General features: G+C 45.4%; 1 protein-coding gene and 1 long non-coding RNA gene across 3 annotated transcripts in view; one reads left to right on the forward strand and one right to left on the reverse strand.

The window, feature by feature from the left end:
- Nucleotides 1–287: 287 nt before the first annotated feature.
- LOC147306618 (uncharacterized) lies at nt 288–14,633 on the forward strand. The gene is made up of 5 exons (XR_015126452.1): nt 288–2,943; nt 4,064–4,148; nt 6,355–7,975; nt 8,976–9,079; nt 12,217–14,633. It is a non-coding gene; the product is annotated as an uncharacterized LOC147306618 (long non-coding RNA).
- tiam2a (TIAM Rac1 associated GEF 2a) overlaps nt 5,535–19,452 on the reverse strand; it is a 60,669-nt gene continuing 46,751 nt past the window's right edge. Inside the window, exons 16-27 of one of the 2 annotated variants that reach the window (XM_086275581.1) lie at nt 15,213–15,446; nt 14,683–14,751; nt 13,075–13,200; nt 12,207–12,315; nt 10,215–10,394; nt 9,908–10,026; nt 9,491–9,599; nt 9,145–9,203; nt 8,948–9,050; nt 8,638–8,731; nt 7,804–7,958; nt 5,535–7,548 (exon numbers count right to left, since the gene is read on the reverse strand). In XM_086275581.1, coding sequence (XP_086131707.1) covers nt 6,845–7,548; nt 7,804–7,958; nt 8,638–8,731; nt 8,948–9,050; nt 9,145–9,203; nt 9,491–9,599; nt 9,908–10,026; nt 10,215–10,394; nt 12,207–12,315; nt 13,075–13,200; nt 14,683–14,751; nt 15,213–15,446 — 2,061 coding nt within the window. In that variant the 3' untranslated portion in view covers nt 5,535–6,844. Of the gene's footprint in view, nt 7,959–8,637; nt 8,732–8,947; nt 9,051–9,144; nt 9,204–9,490; nt 9,600–9,907; nt 10,027–10,214; nt 10,395–12,206; nt 12,316–13,074; nt 13,201–14,682; nt 14,752–15,212; nt 15,447–19,452 lie in introns of both variants that reach the window. The other variant, XM_086275582.1, reaches the window with a different exon arrangement.

Genomic DNA, 19,452 nt, shown 5'->3' on the forward strand with positions numbered 1-19,452 from the left:
GCTTTTATTTTGGTAGATGACGGCGTGTGGAGGAGGACTGAAGGGTGAGGAATTGCATCACGCAGAGGAGGAAGATAATTAGCCACTAACAAGATGCAAGGCTGCGGTCGTAGAGGCATTTGTTTGGTTTGTCTGATACCTTTGAGCATTAGTGTACGCATCATATCTCAAAGTCAATTATACTCTGAATAATGTACAGAAGCGGCCAATCAGGCACCGTGTCCACCACAGCTGTGTGAAGACCGTCATCCCGCAGCTACAGGTGAGTGAAAACTTGATGAGCTGGTCAGGAAAGTCACCTGTTATATTTTTGGATCAAAAATTTAGTTTCATTTGGTCTTTAATTAGTACACAGCGTCAGCATGGCTGCAGTAAACTTAGTACTGCAACATCATGCTACAGTAAAAGTAGATAAATATTTATCTAAAAAGAAATTATGTAATTTCTGCATCCAGCTTATCAAAGTTCTTAAAATGTGTATATTATTCATTTTTAAATGTGGGGCTGGCTGAGCTCGTGTTGGGCACCTGTATGAGTTATGATCATAAACTCGATGGTTTTGTTTTTGGACAGTGTCTGTAGTGCTGTTACTGTTACATCATCACAGTGTGATTAAAGTTCAGACTTTCAGCTTTAATTCAACGGGTCTAACAAACATTTTGCATGAATTGCATGCTTTTTTGTTTTTTCAGAGGCTCAAAACCTATTTGACAAACAGGATTATTGTAATAATTCTACATATAAGGATTGTTTTTAATACTAAGTAATTCCTGCCTGAAGTTCAGTTGCTTTTCCTTCTGGAGATGTCCTGCAGTCGCCTTCAGGTGCTTGTTTGTGGGTTGAGATCAGGTGATGCTGAAGAATATCTCATTTCTATGGCTGTATCCCAATTCAGGGTCTGCAGCCTTAAAGTACGCATTTCAAGGCCGATTACGTCACAGCGGCGCGCCGAAGGCTGTCCCAATTCAAAGGCTGCTCGAAATGCGGCCCTCAAATGCGTCCTTCATTTCCCTGAATTTTAAGGCTGTGGCAGTGTAGACTTCGTGGCCCAACATATCCCAGAATGCATAGCGCGGCGATGGGTGTGGATAAATTTGCACAAAAAAAGGGCGGATGAGGGGCGCCCGAAGAGTAAACTTTAAGTACTGAATATTATGTCACTTATTTATGTGCAAATGTTTAATAACGAAGAACATTAAACATTGCTGTTGGCCACATGTCGGCAAAGTTATGTGACATTAGTGACGTTTGTACTAACTTGTTTTTAAAGCCTTTACTTTAAAATGTACGCTGTAGAGAATGATCAAAGATCATGTAGAAACAAACAAATGAACAAAAGAGTTTCTCCTTCATTTCTGTCAGAGCTATGACACGTTTCCAGCTGTTAGTATCATGGTTGCTAGGCAAACTGGGCAGCGCAACGGAGGCTTTTTAAAAAAAATTTTTTTACTTTATTGACAAACAACAGTGTCAGCGCAACGGAGGCTAGACCGTCCCATTACACAAGCCTCGCACTTCCGGCCTTAGCGGTCTTTGAGTACGCGGCCCTTGAGGATTGTTGAGGCTGCGTACTTTAAGGCTGCAGACCCTGAATTGGGATACAGCCTAAGTACTGAGAAAATCTTGAGTTGCTTTTGTGGTTTTCTTTGGCTCATTATGCACGTGCACTGTGAAGCTCTGTCTGGTCAGTTGTGCAGCAAGTTCCTCTTGTAGACTCAATACGCTTCCTGCAGAGTGTTTTTGTCTTGGTTAGATGTTGTAAAGTTGTTCTTATTAATCATGGAAATAATTCTGTTATCATGCACTTTAGCTCCCTACTGTGCTCTCTGCGCTCTTTTGGTGTCGCAGTCATTGTTTCTAAGATTTAGTTTTCTCTTCAGCTTAGTGTTGTCATTTCGAGAGCTCCAATGAAAGCTGCTTAAAAAAGTTTAGCACCAGTCAGCTGCAGATCTTTTATCTTCTTTTGTCATGAAATAACAAATGAACTTCTCTCACCAGGTGTAGTATTTGTAGCATGCAGTATTTGTAGCATGCAGTATTTGTGTTGAACTCCTTGACTTTAAAGCAGAAAGTCTGCACTTGGGTTACACTGATGTACAGAGGCTAACTGGAGTGTGAGTCTATTTTCCACTGATAGTAATGTACATTAAAGTAGTAATGACACCATTAATAATAATAATAATAATAATAATGGATTGCATTTATATAGCGCTTTTCAAGTCACCCAAAGCGCTTTACAATGCCACTATTCATTCACTCTCACATTCACACACTGGTGGAGGCGAGCTACAGTTGTAGCCACAGCTGCCCTGGGGCAGACTGACAGAAGCGAGGCTGCCATATCGCGCCATCGGCCCCTCTGGCCAACACCAGTAGGCGATAGGGTAAAGTGTCTTGCCCAAGGACACAACGACCAGGACAGAGAGCCCGGGGACCGGCGACCTTCCAGTTACAGATACGCTTCCCAACCCCCTGAACCACGGTCACTGACAAAGTCCTGCGTTTGAAATTTTTCACTTCAGTAAAAGTGCAGAAGTGTTAAGCAGGCACGTGCAGAAGGGGGGGGGCTTGAGCACCCGCCCCTTTCCTGATGTGTGCCCAAAGTGCCCTTTTGTTGAGGCAACTTTAAAAATATATATATATATATATTTATAAAAAAAATTTATGTGTGTGGGCGTGCGGAGTCCTGTCTGTGCCCCTCAACAATAATGTATACTATTAGTCACAGTTTTGCTAAATAAAAGGATCTGGCTTGCATCAGTCACATGATCACTATTAACCAATGATCGCCCTTGACGGCAGAACGCGCTGGTTACGAGCCGGGAACGAGCTCACAAAGAGCACGCGCATTTTTTGCGGTCCGGAGCTGTAGGAGAAACACAAGTTAACTCAGAGACACAGACTTACTATATTTCTTCCATACAGACTGATGCGACAAAACCAGTAAGTAGGTGTACAGCGTACACTGTAGTGTATAGCACACAGGAGTATTGGCTTATTATGTACACGTTGGTAAGTTGTCTTGTGGCAACTGACGAACAGAAAGAAATGAGCGTGCTGTGTGTGCAACAACAAACATTAACTGACCTGTTATTAACTGCACAGGTAGTGTTGGTCATAGCTGCTAGCTGTGTAAGGCTGTCATGGGTCTGTAGCTCTGTCACCGTTTTAGGGAACATGTTTAGTTTTAAAGCAAGTTTCCGGGCTTTTCCTGCCTTTCTGGAGGGATTATATTTCACTAAAAAACGATCTAATATGCATGTCCACATAATTATGCATTATTATAATATTTTAAAAAAAACACATGCTTTATTTTAAAGAACATACATTAAGAAACAGATTATATTAGATTTATATTCTAAATAAGACAAAATTTGGATTTTACAGCAGTAAAATTATTGTATCTGTTTAAAAATGTAAAAAGCTTTGCCCTGCACAGAGTGGATAGTGAAACAAATAGAATCATCATAATGACATTATTTCATATTTATTACTTCCCCCTCCTCATTGCTTTATTATTGTAGCTCTAGTAATAAATAATAATGTAAGGATTCTGGATCAGCACCATGATGCCCATAGTATATACAGTATTCTGAAGAAGGTCTAAAATGTCACTGTGTGTGCGTGCATGTGTTTGTTTTATGTATATGGATTATTTTAAATTATTACTCATGATATAACATTGTGCAGACATGGCTGGTAAGGACATGAGGAGGAAACAGTAGGAGCTGTGTGAGGCTACCAAAGGCAGTGCTATAACATTTTTCTGTCATCATTTAATTTTAGATTAAGTGCAAGAGTTGTTAGGTGTGGATAATTAGATTATAGTTTATTGCAATAGCAAGTTGTGCCTTGTTCTCAGATGGACAGCAAGTGGAGAGTGAAATATGAAATGATGGGATGGAAGGAAGAAGAGAAGCAAAGAGTGATTCACAGGCAGAGCCTAAATTATTTCTCACAGTTTTTTATTGCCTTATGGTTCCAATCTTTGCATTTTGTTATTCTCTCATGACACTTGTTGAATCAGCTACCATCTCTCCTATGGACTTTTTAATGTCTACAGTCTCAGATCAGCACAACCCTGCCCTCCAGCACCATCAGCAGCAGGAGCAGCAGAAACCCCTCAACAGCAACATTGTACCCATCAGGTAAAACATAGGCTACGTTTGCTTTGCCTTGTCGCCACCTCACAACAGTGATATAGTATGATGCGATCCCATATTAGATTCTTGATGAATGTGTGTTGTTGTTATTCAGCCTGGTTCAATGTGCCCCTTTTTAACTTAAAGGTCTCTGCACGGCCCTGGTGTTAAGAGTGAAATATTAGAGCCGAGTCATGTTCCGCTATCAGTGTTACAACAGATGCATTAATAACTTCAAATTACAGCAGCTTGAGGCGGGGTCACTTTAAATGCTGTCTATTTGGCCATTTTACTTGAGTAATTCAAAAAGAAATGTATTTAATAAACTGACTGTAGTGTAGTTTAACATAACTTCACAATATTTCTACCATTGTTGGAGTACAGTCTTCTTACCTCATTATTAAGGAGGTCTCTGCAGGATATTTGACATTAGTCATTCATGACGTTATTTTGGTCCACAGTCATTTTTAGCACGCTTTCTAAGCCGTTTAAGAGCCTCTCCTAAATCACGCCCAACCAGAACCGTACACCTTGTATCCTTGTTGCTCCATCAGCCACTGAACCAGCCTCATGACGTATTCATGCCATGGTGATTTGTCACCTACTGTAAATTCCAGTAACTCTTAGGTAATAAAAGAGCACAGCAGGTTTCCTGTTACTCTAGCACCGTTGTCCGTGCACAGTTACTTGAATGATCGGCTGTGCGCTGTATCATTAAAAACTCTCAGTGAAACTCTGCAATGGCCAAAGTGCTAGAAGAGTCTTGCAGCGTCCTTTTTTCCCCTGGTGCTGTTAAAGCAACAGTATGGAACTTTTAAGCAGGAAATGTCAGATTGCTTCACCTCATATTTTCTTGCTGGACCTGTTCTGGTGTGACCAATAACCTTTTATTGTGTCTAATATCGGCCAACTCCAGCTAGAGTTTAACACCTTCAGTGTGAAATATTTTCACATCATTATCACTTAGAGGCTCGGTGGTTGTTACACTGCAGGCTTTCCGTCTGCTTTAAGCTGCTGGATTTAATTCCACATTCTCCTCTTGTTTGGCAAATGTCTCAAAAATGAAGGATCTGTCGAGCTATGCATTTAGGGCTACGTGGGGGAAATTAACAAGACGAATGAATTGTGCTTTCGGTGATGCTAAATAATGAGCAAACAAATATTTTCCCATCACGGAGATTAATTGCCTTTTGCCAAGTCTTTCTTCGTGTAGCCGTGGCCCACTTCTGTCAAGTAATTATGTATTCTGAGGAGACACCGTATGCTTCCAACGTCAGGATCATATGACAGCTAATCGGGGACCGTCCATCAAGCCCAGCCCTGGGACTGAGCCTAAGATGAAACATAAAGGACATGCAAAACTGAAGTGGCACGCTTTGAAGGGCAGCCTGGAAACACTTTCCCAGATGGTTTTCACAGATATACTTTTATTTATAAAACAGTTCCATCAGAATGGAGCATTCACATTCATTGGTATGCTAGCATTAAAGGCATGGTAGAGTTCAGCTGAAAGGGTAAAGCATGTAGTGGTTTGCCTTTTTTTAGTACAAACATGTACTTAATGTAATGGCAAACGCTCTTTACAAAAATATCAACTGTGTTACTGCAAGATCCTGTTTCGTTTCTGTACAGTGTCAAGTATGTATGAGTATACATAAACGTATCAAAGATAGAAAAGATTATATATACAGGATACATACAAACATTAAAATCATCGGGTTTTAAACATTATTGCAGTTTAAATCGGTCATCTGAGTAAAAACATGGACATCCCAATGCAAGAAATTACAATCTGGAGCGAAACACAACCAAATCCAGTAGCTGCATTTAAAAATGAAGTGATTAACTCTCAAACTGTTCTCTCTCATTTAAGAGTCGACCGAATCTGTAGCCTCGAGTTCAAGCCTTAACCCAAAGAGGATAAAATAAACATAATGAAACCCAGAAATAAATTAAAAACAGCAGTAATAACAATACAACCTGTACAGATATTTCAAATATGTAGGCAAACAGTGTACTCTTAGTGCACAAAATACAGCAAAAAAAGGCGTAGTTGATGCCTCCTGTTCTCAGGAAGTCTCACTTGACCGTTGCAGCTCTGTGGGTGCGTCTGTGATCACCTTTTTCTTCTTCAGTGCCTCCTTTCATATTTGTACTAAAGTGAAATTCGTACAACGTTCGGTGTATTAATCGTTTTCTTTTGGTTTCACAGAATCGATACAAAAGCCTGTTGCCTGGCAAGCTTTGCCGAATTACCAGTGTCTGCCTGAGAAACTCAACTCAGCGTCCTGTGGATTTCACCGCCTCTCAACGTTTGGGAGTGACAGACGAGGACATTCTTCGTGAAAAAGGTCAAGAACCGAATAAAAACTGCCAATCAGCAGCAGCTGCGGGGCAAACTTGAATGGAACGCGTCGCACTGATGGTTTGTGGGGAGGAGGCAGAGCCCAGAGAGCTGAGGACGATGCAGACACACATCAGTGCTTGGCAGATTCATTGTAGTCATCATCACTGCGCTTTGCCTCTCTAGGGGAAGAAAGCCACAGTCCCAGCCGACGAGCTGCCATCAGAACACGTCGTTTGCATCTAACCTTGTGTGGGCGAGTGTGAGACTTAAATCTGTAAGGCATTGAAGTTCATGCACAGCTTCGCAGTCATCGCCTCGGTGGCCACTAAAGTAGCCCAGGTACTGTATGCCCCGTCTATGCTGACACCTGAGACGAGGCGCCGGTGGCACCGCTCTCAGCTGGGTCATAGAAACAGTCTTCGTTCACTACTGAGGTCAGACTCTGGACGCTGAACTCTCTCTCCAGCAACGTGTTGAGGTCCACGGCTCCACACGGCAGCGCTGCATCCGTCTGGCTGTCCAGTGACCTGCTCTGCTCCTTCATCTTCAACAGGGCTCCCGGGCTCCTCCTGAAACTGCACGGTTTCCTCTTAACGGCGGTGAAGTGGCCTCGCACTAGTTTGGGTTGCATCTCCGGGGTGTCGCCAACACCCTCGGGCTGAACGCGGGGGGCCGGTGCACCTTCTGATGCAGAATCCTCCGACAGTTTAAGTTGGAGAAACTGAGCTTCAATTGCGCTAGTTGGGGAGCTGCTGTCTCCGCTGTCCCTCCTCGTCCCCCCCTCGCTAAAGCCGTCGTCGTCGTCGTCGCTCAAAATGTCAGACTCTTTCACAGAGGTGGAGCGGGGTTGAGAGTTGGAGCAGTGTGTCTGAGACCAGTTCTGCTGGACTGGAAAGATGGGCGAGTCTGAGGACACGCGGGCTGGAGGAGCCCCGGACAAACTGTAGGTTCCACTGCTCAGGCTTCCCTCGTCAGAGTCTGGCCCGAGCTTCGGAGCCTCGCCCTGGGTGGAGAGCTCTGCAGGCGGCTGCTTGCACAACCAGGAAGCTCTGGAGGAACCTAGAAACAAAGGTGGGGATGGAAATTCCACTGTTATCTGAGCTGAACACTTGCAGCATAAGCAGCCGAGTGCCAGCCGAGCGTTAGGCGGCCAAATGACTTCAAATTCCAGTCGACAAGAATTATTTTTATAAAGAGATGTTTTTACAGGAAACCTTCCCAGGAAGACGTGCCTGGTACTAAAAATGAGTGTGGAGTGTTTCATACAACCTAAACTGGATGAAAGATCTCCATAAGAACGCTTCAGAAACCCACCTAGCCTGGCAGAGGAAGGCAGGGTGCTCCTCAGAGGAGCCAGGTGCTCCTTACAGCTCCTCTCCAGCGTGCCCTCGCCCTTCATGTTCCTCCTCACGTTCTCCCTGAGGATGGAGCGGATCACCTTGATGATGCTGACCTTGCTCTCAGGCACACTGAGAAGAAACCAGAGGTATCGCAGTAACGTGAGAACGGGGCATGCTCAGTTTGATTTCACAAGCTAAATATAGATTAAGATTTGCGAAGGGTTCGTTGTGTCCCCGGCAAAATTACTGATGTAATTTATTAGGACTGATCCCGATTTCATAGTATGTAATGAGAATCACCGATTTAGTCACAGGCTCTCTCGCTACAGTTCCCATGTAGACTGTTTGTATGAAATGGGTCTTTTTGGGGGGCAGAGAAGAAGTAGCTTTATTTGATTATCTAACATTATGGATAAAATGTTCTATTAATAGAAAACTTAATTAACCATTTCCAGCCGATAGACTATATTCTTTAAGAATTCTGGGTCATTATTAATGTGACAGTCGTGTGAAATATGTGACGGCTCCTAAAAACCAGAGTTTATCCAAACATCTTTGGACGAGAGGCCGACATTCAATGTGATCTACAAACTGCTCATTGCAAACATCATGACAGTTTGTATCGACTAAACTAGTCTGCAGAGTTTTCCTTTGTGTTGACGACCTGTCAAAATATTTTACTGCTCGTATTTCTTTTGCTGTCTGACTTCGTTTTCGCACCATGTCACGATGCTCCCAGTGTAGCATTAACTTAAAATCGGTGCGTTTTTAGAAAGCTGTGATTTCACCTAAACGCTGAATCTCTGACCTGCTGCACAGCTGGAAGACTGTCTCTGGTCTCCCCTCCACTTCAGACCTGGAGTGAATCAGCTCCCAGATATAGCTGCTCTGCGTACCTGTTCCTAGGAGAGCCGGGAAATAAATGAGAGGCCTTTAATCATGTGGTGCGTGTATGGTTTATGGTTTCAGAGGGAGATAAGAGGGGTGGAAGCTGAATAGAAATGTGGGTGTGTGGGTAATGCGAATGGGCTGAGGGAAATATGAAAGGAGAGAGATTTAGTGGATGTACTTTGTGAGTGATTTGTTGGGGATAATTTGGAAGCGTGTCGGCCTCTTACCTGCAGTATTTCCCAATCTGACCTGCAGAGCCGAGAGCGGGATGAGCCAGCGGAACTTGAAGGGGTCCGAATCTCCGTGAGAGAGCGCCGAACGAGGGTTGGCCTGGCATTACAAGAAAAAAGAAAAATGGGGTAAGAGAGAAAATGTAACGTTTCACACCAAACGCACTCGATGTGGGAACGTGACACAAACATACCATTTTTTTCTTCAGCTTGTTGTTTTCCCTGCAGACCAATATCACTGCTTTCTTGAACACTGGTGAGAGAGCGCGAGAGAACACATGAGCGTCTTGGATTTGACTGTGCATGCCTCTTGGGGAAAGCCGACTGAGGGAGCGCAACCACAGAAGCATTTTAAATGCCAGCTTGAAGCCTTAAAGCATATATCAGCGTTACAGCTGTGGATATTAAAATTCTGTTCCTGCACACTATTCTGTGCAGCAAACCCAATACAGCTGGTTTATATCGATTCACTTTCTCTGATGCAAACATCCACGAGTGACAATTAAGGGAAATGGTGAAAAATAAAAAGGGCTGACTCACCGAACACGGTCATTTCGGGGTCTTTTCTCATGCGGCCCAGCGACGGATGAGGGTTGAGCCAGACCACAGAGGAATGCATGAGAAACTCTCCCATAGAGATCTCTGTGACCTGAGAGAGGCGTAAGGGACGGCAGACAGTTTAAGAGAGAGTCGAGGCAGGCGCTGAGCTTTTTACGGCTCAGGCTAAGCGTGTCTGTGAATGGAGTTGCACTGCACACTCGGGTTTGTGCACAGGCTCAAAGCTCAGGCAAATTTAAAAACACTGAAAGCATACGTGAACATAGAAAACATGATTTGGCTTTGAGTAAATATTACATCAATTTATAAATGTATTCAGACCCTAGAGGCGTGCGCATCACCTAAACTGCTGCGCTCTGATGTACTGATGGAAACTCCACCAAAAATACACTAATTCACCTCTTTATCGTGGCCAGTCTGCTCGGCAACAAGCTGATCGAACACGGAGCCGTAATCCTCGTAGATCTTCTGCATCTCGTTGATGTGGCTGGCCACCTTCTCCATGGCTTTCAGGGCCTCTGCAGACACAACAGAGTGTTAACAGGACCAAGTCGTGACCCTGTGGGTGACTGTGTTCACCCTGTACTGGAAAAATGCCAAAGGTTATCACTTAATGTTTCCACGTGCGACTAACGTGACACCGAAATGCCGAGTGTCAGCACGGCCTGTTTATAGCACAGCGCTTGATTGCACGCAGCCTTCCTACCGGTGAGGTGGTAGTGTTCCTCGCTGTCGCCGTCGGTAAGGGAGACCAGCTCCCTCAGCAGCAAGGGGTACTTGAGCACCCTCTGCACTGGTTTAATCAGGTAGGACTCCAGGGTGGAAGAGTGCTGCTTGGTGGGGTTCCTGGCATCGAGGAATTCTTTGAAGGTCTGATCCGTCTTGGCTAAAGGAAAGAAACACTCAGACTTAATCTGGATCTTTTTAAGCCGTCTGTTCTCTTTGCTTCTGGTCTATGTTTCGGACCGTGGCTACGTTATTAAGCTCTAACCTACTAAAGCAAATGTGGGTCAGTGCAGAATCGCGGTGCAATAATGCGTCTCCAGCAGGGGGGAGTGTGAGCTTCTCCACCTGCTACGACCACTGTGGTATCAAAGTGTAAATCTTTGATGCTGTAACATTAAATCTGGTAAAACACCAAGTTGGGGCCGCATGGTTAACGTGAAACAGCAGGTATAAGACAGAGCAGGCCTTCGGTAAAGGTGCTGACATTTTCCCCGAGCGCTATGCTTCCACAGCGTTACCGAGGGGGGCCATTAAAGTATTAATTATAGCACTGCCAGCCACAGACGTGCAGCCACGTCGACGCCTCGCAGAGTAATTGGCAGGCAATTAACGAGTCGACAAATAAACAGAAACTAAGGCAACCCGGGCCCCATGGCGTGGCAGAAGAGGAGGGGGGATGAAGATGACAGAGATGAGTATATAATTACTTAAAGGACTCACAACAGCCGCAGATTTCTGTGATGTGTTGTGGATCAGCTGCTCGTGACCAGAGGTGCGCTGGGTGTTCTCGGTTTTGCTGAGCCAACTAGAAACTCGCACGCCGTCACTTATGTTCTACTCGGCTGTTTTATCCGTACTAAGCAAATATTATGCTTCCTGCTCAAATATCAGTTTGCAGTCGTCAATTGTGAGCAGCACAACCCGTCATTTAAAGCTTTGGCTAAAAGAGCGGGTGCACAAACCCGGTGAATATCTGGCATCTATTTCCCTTACTCAAACACTTGGAACCATTTTGTGCCAAGCTAGCACCGCCCGCATGCTGAAGCACTCAGGAATAATCACTACGCCAAAATCACAGATGCTTATGGGGGGAAATTTTTACCTAATACATCTACATATCTGAACAATTGGTTAAAAAAATAATCTGCATCTTCAAAAAATAACAGGAGGCTTTACCTCTGCAGCAAAACATCTTTTTATAGCCTGCTTTTAAGCATATCATTAACATAATTTACAAGATCAAATCATTTTGACTGTTCCTAAAACGCTTTCAAGTGTTGCTGGTTAACCATCCTCAAGGTACTTTAGTGATTTTGTCCCATCTAATCCTATTAAAGATCAGCCCTGCTGCTTCCTTCGAGGAATATCCCACACAGCCTCCCACACAGCCCCGTCAGCTAAGAAGCCAATCTACTTACACTCCTCTCTCTCTACTGGGCATTCATCCCAAATAGTGGCGGAAAGGCCAACATCTGAGGAGGCATAAATCAACTTTAAAATTTCTCCAGCGTCACATGCTGTGGGAGAAGCGAGAGTTATTGTCACGGTCACACATCTGCTGTTAGAGGACAAGGTTATCCAAAGCCAGAATATTTATATGTGCATGTATTTGTTTAAACATCATCTGTTTGAGGAGAAAAGGGCGATAATGCTTTGAAAGTGTCGATCACAAACTGAAAGGTGGAGAGCAGTGTGCTCCTTCGTGCGTGGTGCTGGAGATGGAGCGGGACTGGTGCTAAACTGGAGAGGCATCGCTCACCTCGCTTTCACCCACCGTCTCACTCTGGGACATTTACTTTCATACATAATTGATTTGCTTCCCAAAAGAGAAGACCGAACCTTCAGCCGTGAGCGGCCGAGCTTCCTCTGACGCAACACAGGAGCACGGAAGCTAAATTTAGCGGAGGTGGATTAGTTTGTTTTTGCATGCTGTTTCTCGTTACTATGCAGAATATTAAGATGTGTGTTGTACCTCTCTCTAGGACCTTTTGGACCTTGATGTGGTTGGCACAGAAGCCGCTGTAGAGCTTGAAGTGATCGGCGTAGTAGAGGAATGAACCCCCGAGGGAAAACAGCAGCTTCTGTGAAGAGATGGGGGGGGGGAAAAACACCAGTGTGAACACAAAGCACGAGAGAGGATTGGAGGGTGTGAACATGTGAAGTCACGACTGAATCACCGTGCCCTCCCTTCAAAATGCCCCCTCTGTCCTCTTCCTCTCACCCAGCCTCTTCAGTACACTGGCTTTCAGCAGCTCACAATCCGACCAGTGAACCGCCGCCGCGATCGATAGACCTCACACCACCTCACACTGAGGCCATAAATCAGCCGATGACGCTTCTGTTGCACCACCTCAATTATTTAAAACCCAACACCTGAAAGATCTCTCTTTTCTCTGTAGCCTGTGTGGATTCGGGACTGAATCTTTAGATATTTAACAAACAGCGTGACGTTTCTCTACCTAACGGAGTAACGGAATACACGTACCAGCGTTATGCATTTAAAATACAAAATATGAGTAACTGTATTCTGTTACAGTTACCGTTTAAAAAGGTTCAGAATACAGTTACTTTGTTGAAATAAATGGATTACAGTGTGGTCGTTTCCTGTTTCATGTTAGGCTATGTCCTCCCTATTTTTGGTATTTGGTGGAAACCCAAACAAAACGCGCATTAAGAGGCTCTAATGTCTGTGTCTCAATCTCGCAGCCCATGTCACCTCTACTACACCCCACATAATGACGGGAAATTAAGTAATGGAAAGTATTCAGAATACGTTACAAATACATTTTGTAATCTGTAGTGGAATACATTTTAAAAGTAACCCTCCCAACACTGCTTACCTTGAACTGCGAGGGGGTCTCCAGGGTGCTAAAGTCAGGTGACGAGGCAATTCTCTCCTCCAAGGTCTGCAGGAAGACCCTCTGGAAGTCCAGCATCTCAGGCAGGCTGCCAAACAGACTCTCCATCTTTGAGGAGGCAAAAGGGAAGTAGAACAATAGTTAGAAAGAGGAGGAGAAGGAAGCGACACAGGTGACAGGTGAGGACGTATGAAAGAACATCAGAGGGTGAGAGAGTGTGTGGCAACGAGGAAAAACAGACAGGATAGCTTGTAATTCATAGCAGACGGCACCCCAGAGTGTTATAACAGCTCCACTGTGATGGCTCCATCTCTGACAGAGGCACTTAGGGACAAGCTACAGCCGCGCACAAATAAAGCACATATAAATGGACACAGTAAACTTCAGCTGTGTAACAAGCGCTATCTGACACATCCAGCCAGGGTCGCCACTTCCTTTCATTAAAAGCTCGCGTGCCCTTGTCTGTCCTGTGTCCGGTCACATTCCGGTGTCCAATAATGGCCTCTTAATTTGCCCCGATGCTTAGAGGCCCATCAGCTGGTGTGTCTTGGTAATACTTGGGAGAGATGTGCTACGTTTGAGGTCACAGAGCTGGAAAGTTGCGTGCTACAGCAACGATATATGCTGTTGAGTTGTTAAACGGAGAAAAACAGTCCTTCTTTAATGAAGAGTACGTGCAGTGGACAGCCGTGCCGTGGCATATTAAGCTGAGGTGGGTTGGCTCTTAAGCAGCCCTTTATTGGTGTGGCCCTCTGAGACGCCGGAAGGTCGGCGGACGAGAATGTTAATTTGTCCTCCAGGCAGTTGGAGCAGTAATGAGGGAGATTTGGCCCAGCAGAGTTCATCGATGGATAATAAAAGCTCCACATATTAGGTGTCCAACAGAGTTAGCATACGTAAGTTTTCTTAGGGTGGCAAAATCAAACCACATGCAGGTGGTTACAGATGGTTACAATGATTCAAATGCAGTAAGTATACATGTTTTTCATATAGTCTATAACTTAATTACTTTCTGTAGCCCACATAATTAAACACTTTAGTTACATAAAAAACGTGAGTTTTGATTTTATGTACTATATAGTCTGTATAATAAATAAGTCTAAAATCCAGAAAGCTACACAACATGGGGCGGTTCATCTACAAACACACGTCTAATTTAAGTTTCACTGTTTTGACCGTGGCTCAGGGGTTGGGGAATCGCACCTGTAACCGGAAGGTCGCCGGTTCAATCCCTGGGCTCTCTGTCCTGGTCGTTGTTGGATTAACCCTCTGAGGTCCAAAATATAACCGGACATTTTTGATAGCGTAGTGGTTTGACTACACACCTTTGGAGCGGAGGATCACAAGTTCGATTCCCACCTGGGGTGTCTGTATCCAGTAAGGGTCCAAAGGCTAGTAGACCCCCCCCCCCCATGCTAACCAAGCCTACAGCAGATTAGGCTGAGTGAGGAAGTAGGTATGATATAAATGCCACGGCAAGGGGGAGCCAGGACGCCAGGTCAGGGGAGAGATCACCCCCACCTGATCGGGGTGGGGTGATAGGAGAAGGATAGTTGAGTGCGATAGGAGGATAAATAATTCTCCACCTACCTCATCCAGTGTGAGGAAGGTTTCGTTCTGTAGAGGTTTCAAGTAGATCTCAAACAAACAGGTCAGGTCCTGAAACAGAAGTGGTCAGCACTTAACCTTTGAACCTCTTATCAGATCACCACCACAGCCCCTAATTCCCCCACTCCTTGCGGGGACTGTTGTACTCATTAAGTTGATATATGGGCTTTCCCCTCCCCTAGTTGCATGGTGAAGATGCCTAAAATCAGGCCACACTTTGAAGACAATCCTCTCCCTCAATTGCAGGCTGAAGAGGAGGCGTGTGGGGGGAGGAGACTAAATGAAAAATGGTAGGTGGGGGAAAAAAGGTTATAAAATGACTGGCCAGACAGGCTGAGTGACTACTCACAGCTAACAAATTCTTCTGAATGCTTGTTTTATGCTCCTGATCTCTTGTTCATCATCTATTAAAGTAACCTTACATAAAAAAAAAAAACCCAATTTACAATAAGGGCACAGCTTTCTAAATCATGATGTGAAGTTTAATATTAGAAATTCTTTGCTGGTCTCACCTTCACGTAGGACTTCTCCGTGTCCACCAGCTCCTGGATGACCTTGCGTAACCTCTCTGTGGCCGTCATATGCTTGGGGCAAGGTCTGAGCAGGGCAGCGTCTCCCGTAGGGCTCGAGCCCAAATCCCCTCCCTGCCTCACCGAGGGTTCCCCGCCGTGATCCATCAGACCCCCGCTGCCCGAGCCTGACCCTTCCTGGAAGGAGTGGTAGAGAGTGCACACTGTGTCCACGCTCTGTAGGGGGCGACAGAGAGAGAAGGTGGTGTATGTAGGTTAGGCAGGATTATTATAGTCAGCTGCATAAAATAAGAAGATATTGCACTGTATGATGACACGCACGGCCTGAACACAAGCTCTCACGGATCCATTTAAAGATCCCTCATTTAACCATCCACAGCTAATGACTGCAGCCCCAAAGCTGTGTAAAATAACCACGTGGATCACTCCACCCTGCGCTTGGTCAACGATCCCCCTGGGTACAGTAAGAGTGTTACTGAGATTTAGTTATGTACTCTGTGCTAATTGGCTTTGCATCAAAGACTTTACAGAATTAGCAACTGGATATCCCAGCAGATAGCATTACAGCACATTTCATTATTCTCCATAATCCATAATAGACAGTTATGCAGCTTTGTGTCACGTCGATTACAGACAGTCTGACATGGCAAGAAATCCCAAGTGGTCGTATATTAGTGTGAAATATTTGGTGTTTGATGAAGAGGAAGTCTCAACCTTCCACACATAAATGAGTCATTTCTTCCAGCTTACACCTTTGATGGGTGGAACCCCATGAAGAACTTAGCGTCACAGCATTTACAAAAATATTCTACAGAAGCAGATCGCTCGCATCCCATTTTAGTGGACTGTACCGCCCGGGGTGGGGAACTTAACATCAGCCGTCGGCAGCGCGCTGTGAAGTTTTGCCTGTGGCAGGTAAGACTTTCAGAGCAATCGTGTCAGAAAGTGAACTATTAGGAGCTGCTCTGTTCTACGGAAACAAGAAGCAAAAGGGGGAAAAAAACCCTCTCTGTTGTTTCCAACTTACACCATTGTTGCAATGTTTGGGTTGCAGTTTGCATGTATTGCAGTGCTTGCTAACTATGCTCAAGTAATCAAAATCCTACCTACTAATTTCTTACCTGACAGGCGTGTCAAGCAAAACACTTCAACTGCAGCAAGCTTTGCTGCTATCAATTACCTTTGATGCTTGTGATAAAAATGGCCTCATGATGCCCAGACCCCCTTATTCCAAGTGAATGGCATGATGTAGCATTGTAATCTGTGGCCAGTCACAAAAAAATCAGCAGGAGCTGATAAATGCCAGTAATAGCAGGTTCCAGTCCGCTGCACAGCAACACAGCACGGCGGGACAGCCAAGACGCCAAACAAAACAGCTGCTCAGCACTCTCTGCCTCCTCGTGCATGTGCTGCTATTTAAAATATTGCATAAGCAAGCAGTCAGTCGCAGCTCCCTCTCAAAACTGTGCAGTAACAGACGTGGATCGATAAAACCTTCATTTTGTCACTACAGAACAGATACGCTGCCAGGAAGTGTGTGAGAGCTCACCCGAGTCACGCATCTTCTCACAGTGTGTGTGAGGTACGACCCGTAACCCCCCAGCACCACCTCCGCCCATTCCCAGGGAGACCGCAGATAATAAAGTCTGCCATTAATAAGCTTGCGACTCATCAGCTAGCTCATTATAACATGGTCACTCCAGAGACGGCCCTCCAATACTCCAGCAAAGACTGTGTGTGTGTGTGTGTGTGCGCGCGCGTCTGTGTGTTCGCGTGTGCAAAGATTGAAAAAGAGAGAAGAAAAAGGGAAGGGGGAAAAATTCCTCTCCATGCCCTTTATGTATGTCTGGGCTAAGCCTCTTTCAAGTGATCCACCTCCCACTGTAGCTCCACTCTGGAGGTCTTTGAATGTGGGCTGATAATTATGAGGGGACTTGAAGTCTCCCTGTGCTCTGATGTAGGGACTAATGTTCCTAGTGGAGAGCACAACACAAGATGCACTCATGCTGCAGACATACCTGTATAAATGTTTGCAGTGAGAACCACAGCAACGCAGCAGTAATGCTGCTCACAAATAGCATTTTTCTTTAGCTAAAGCTAGCATCATGTCATATTGAGCATGTTTGAGGTGACAGGAAACATTTAATGCGACTGTGCGCGTGTCATTTAGCATTTAAACGCTTTCAAATCTGAAGCGATTCAAAGAAACACGAGGATATTGGAACATAAGTAGAGCTGTTGACACAGGCTATCCCTTTAAAGATCATAAAATCCACCTCCAGCACTGATGCTGCTGCCACACACACAGCACCAGTCAGCCTTCATTCACTGATACACGCTTTGGGAGAACTCCATAATGCACCATGGAGGCAGACGGTGGGGGGGCTGCCTGAAGGAAACACAAAGGTTGAAGGATATCAGCAGGACATATTCATCAAACAGCCCGCTAGTATCTCCAGACAGGAGAGAGCATCCTTGTGCAGACAGATAACTGTGTTTTATTTCAGCTCTGGCACCCGAAGGTGAGGTTTGCCCAGGTCTTTAGAGACCTCCATTCAAGTGCCGACTTGATTCTTGTTACACACCCACACACACAAACGAGATGATGGAGGAGCCGGGTGAGGTGGGGGGAGGAGGGGAAAACACTTTCAGCTCTCACACAGGTCGCTTAGTAAGATTTTCATCAACGCTAATGACGGACGGAGCGTGATGAGAGAAGGAAAGCTGGTGGGTGGACGCCACGCAGTCATGACTCGGGAAATGCATTCGCCTCACAACAATCCCACCGACACAGCCTGACAGCTAGCCCAAATAACCAATTAAGAGCTGAGGACGTGAACCAGCAGAGGCGGGAGAAAAGCCAGGGAGCGCCACGGAAAACAAGCGGATCTGACAGCGCTGCTGTGAATTCCTGATCAGGTTTTCTTGCTGACAGGTGTCAGCCGGGGATAGTGTTTCGACTTCTGCTCAAACCAATTTGGAGAAGAATTCTTCTTATTTTGTCTGTGATGCATTTCCAGCTGCATTTCTTTTTATTTCCGCTCGTCTGCCAGCTGTCCGTTTCCTAGATCCCCGAAATCAAAGCCAGAGATTTTAATTCCAACGTCAAGTCAAATAAAAACACTTTACTGTCAATCCAAACATCCCAAACACAACAATCAAGCACAACCTACACCTAGTTTCCTTCTCCAGCGAAGCCAGACTACATCTGTTTAAATGTTTAATCCTGATGGCTCTAAAATCTCCTACTGAAGCTCATATTTTAAGGTTTAAACATCCACTACCTCTCCCAGTCTGCGAGTCACCATGACGAGCAGTCTGTAGAGCAGCCTCCATGCTGCCGTGGCCTGCTGTTGGGTCCTGCGGGCGAGCGAGCAGCTCTTCCTGCGTAGCCGGCCTCCTCTGGACATTGGCATAACAGCTCGGAGAGAGTGAGCTCTGAAGTTTACTTGACCTGCCTCGATTCTTTTTTTAATTCCCTCTGATGATCAGTCAAATACCCTCATCAACTTTCCTCCTCCTTCTTCTTCTGCGGTTTCTCTTTAGCTCGCCGTTGCCCGTCTCTCCATCAGGCCCAAGTCAGAACCCTCAGACTTCAGTGCACCTCAGCCTCTGGGGCGGAGTGGCCACTGGTCTGTGAGCGTAGGCAGAGAAAAAGTGCTTGCTGCCTGCTTGTTTTGCATATCAGTCCGTAGCAGATGGTCTGGCCACTTGGCCTGTGGGGGAATTTCTCCTCCAGGAGCTATTACTCTCTGTCGCCGCGTATCAGCGTTGCTCTTCCGATGTCTCTACCGCCACAGACTGCCATCCATCCTACTTCCTTTTGTCCGTTTGCCTCCAGATATGCCTCCTTCTTCTTCCTCCGCTTCTTCCTCTCCTGTTCGGCTCCAGGTGACCTCGCTGGTGTGATTTCCAGAGAGCTGAATTGAGAGGCTGGGGGCTGTATCTGGGTCCAGTCTCTCAATAGCGACAGTACAATGCAGACTGTTCTGGCTTGTTACCTCTACACACACAGGAATGGCTGACTCAAAACTGGGAGGCTCTGAGCGGGTGGGGGTAACAGTGCAGGAATGTTAACTATGGCCTCGTACAAGAATAAAACATGACATGCATCGCTCGCTCGCGGGCTACTACATGTGGACAGAAATAAACAGATGCTGGATGGTTTTAACAACAAACTATAATGGAACCATTTTTCTCACCTCACTCGGGTAAATAAATG

This window comes from Aulonocara sp. 'chitande type north' Nkhata Bay, linkage group LG19 (assembly GCF_057382095.1).
Source record: "Aulonocara sp. 'chitande type north' Nkhata Bay isolate Kocher_YH1m ecotype deep benthic linkage group LG19, A_spYH_male_GT1.1, whole genome shotgun sequence".
NCBI lineage: Eukaryota > Metazoa > Chordata > Actinopteri > Cichliformes > Cichlidae > Aulonocara > Aulonocara sp. 'chitande type north' Nkhata Bay.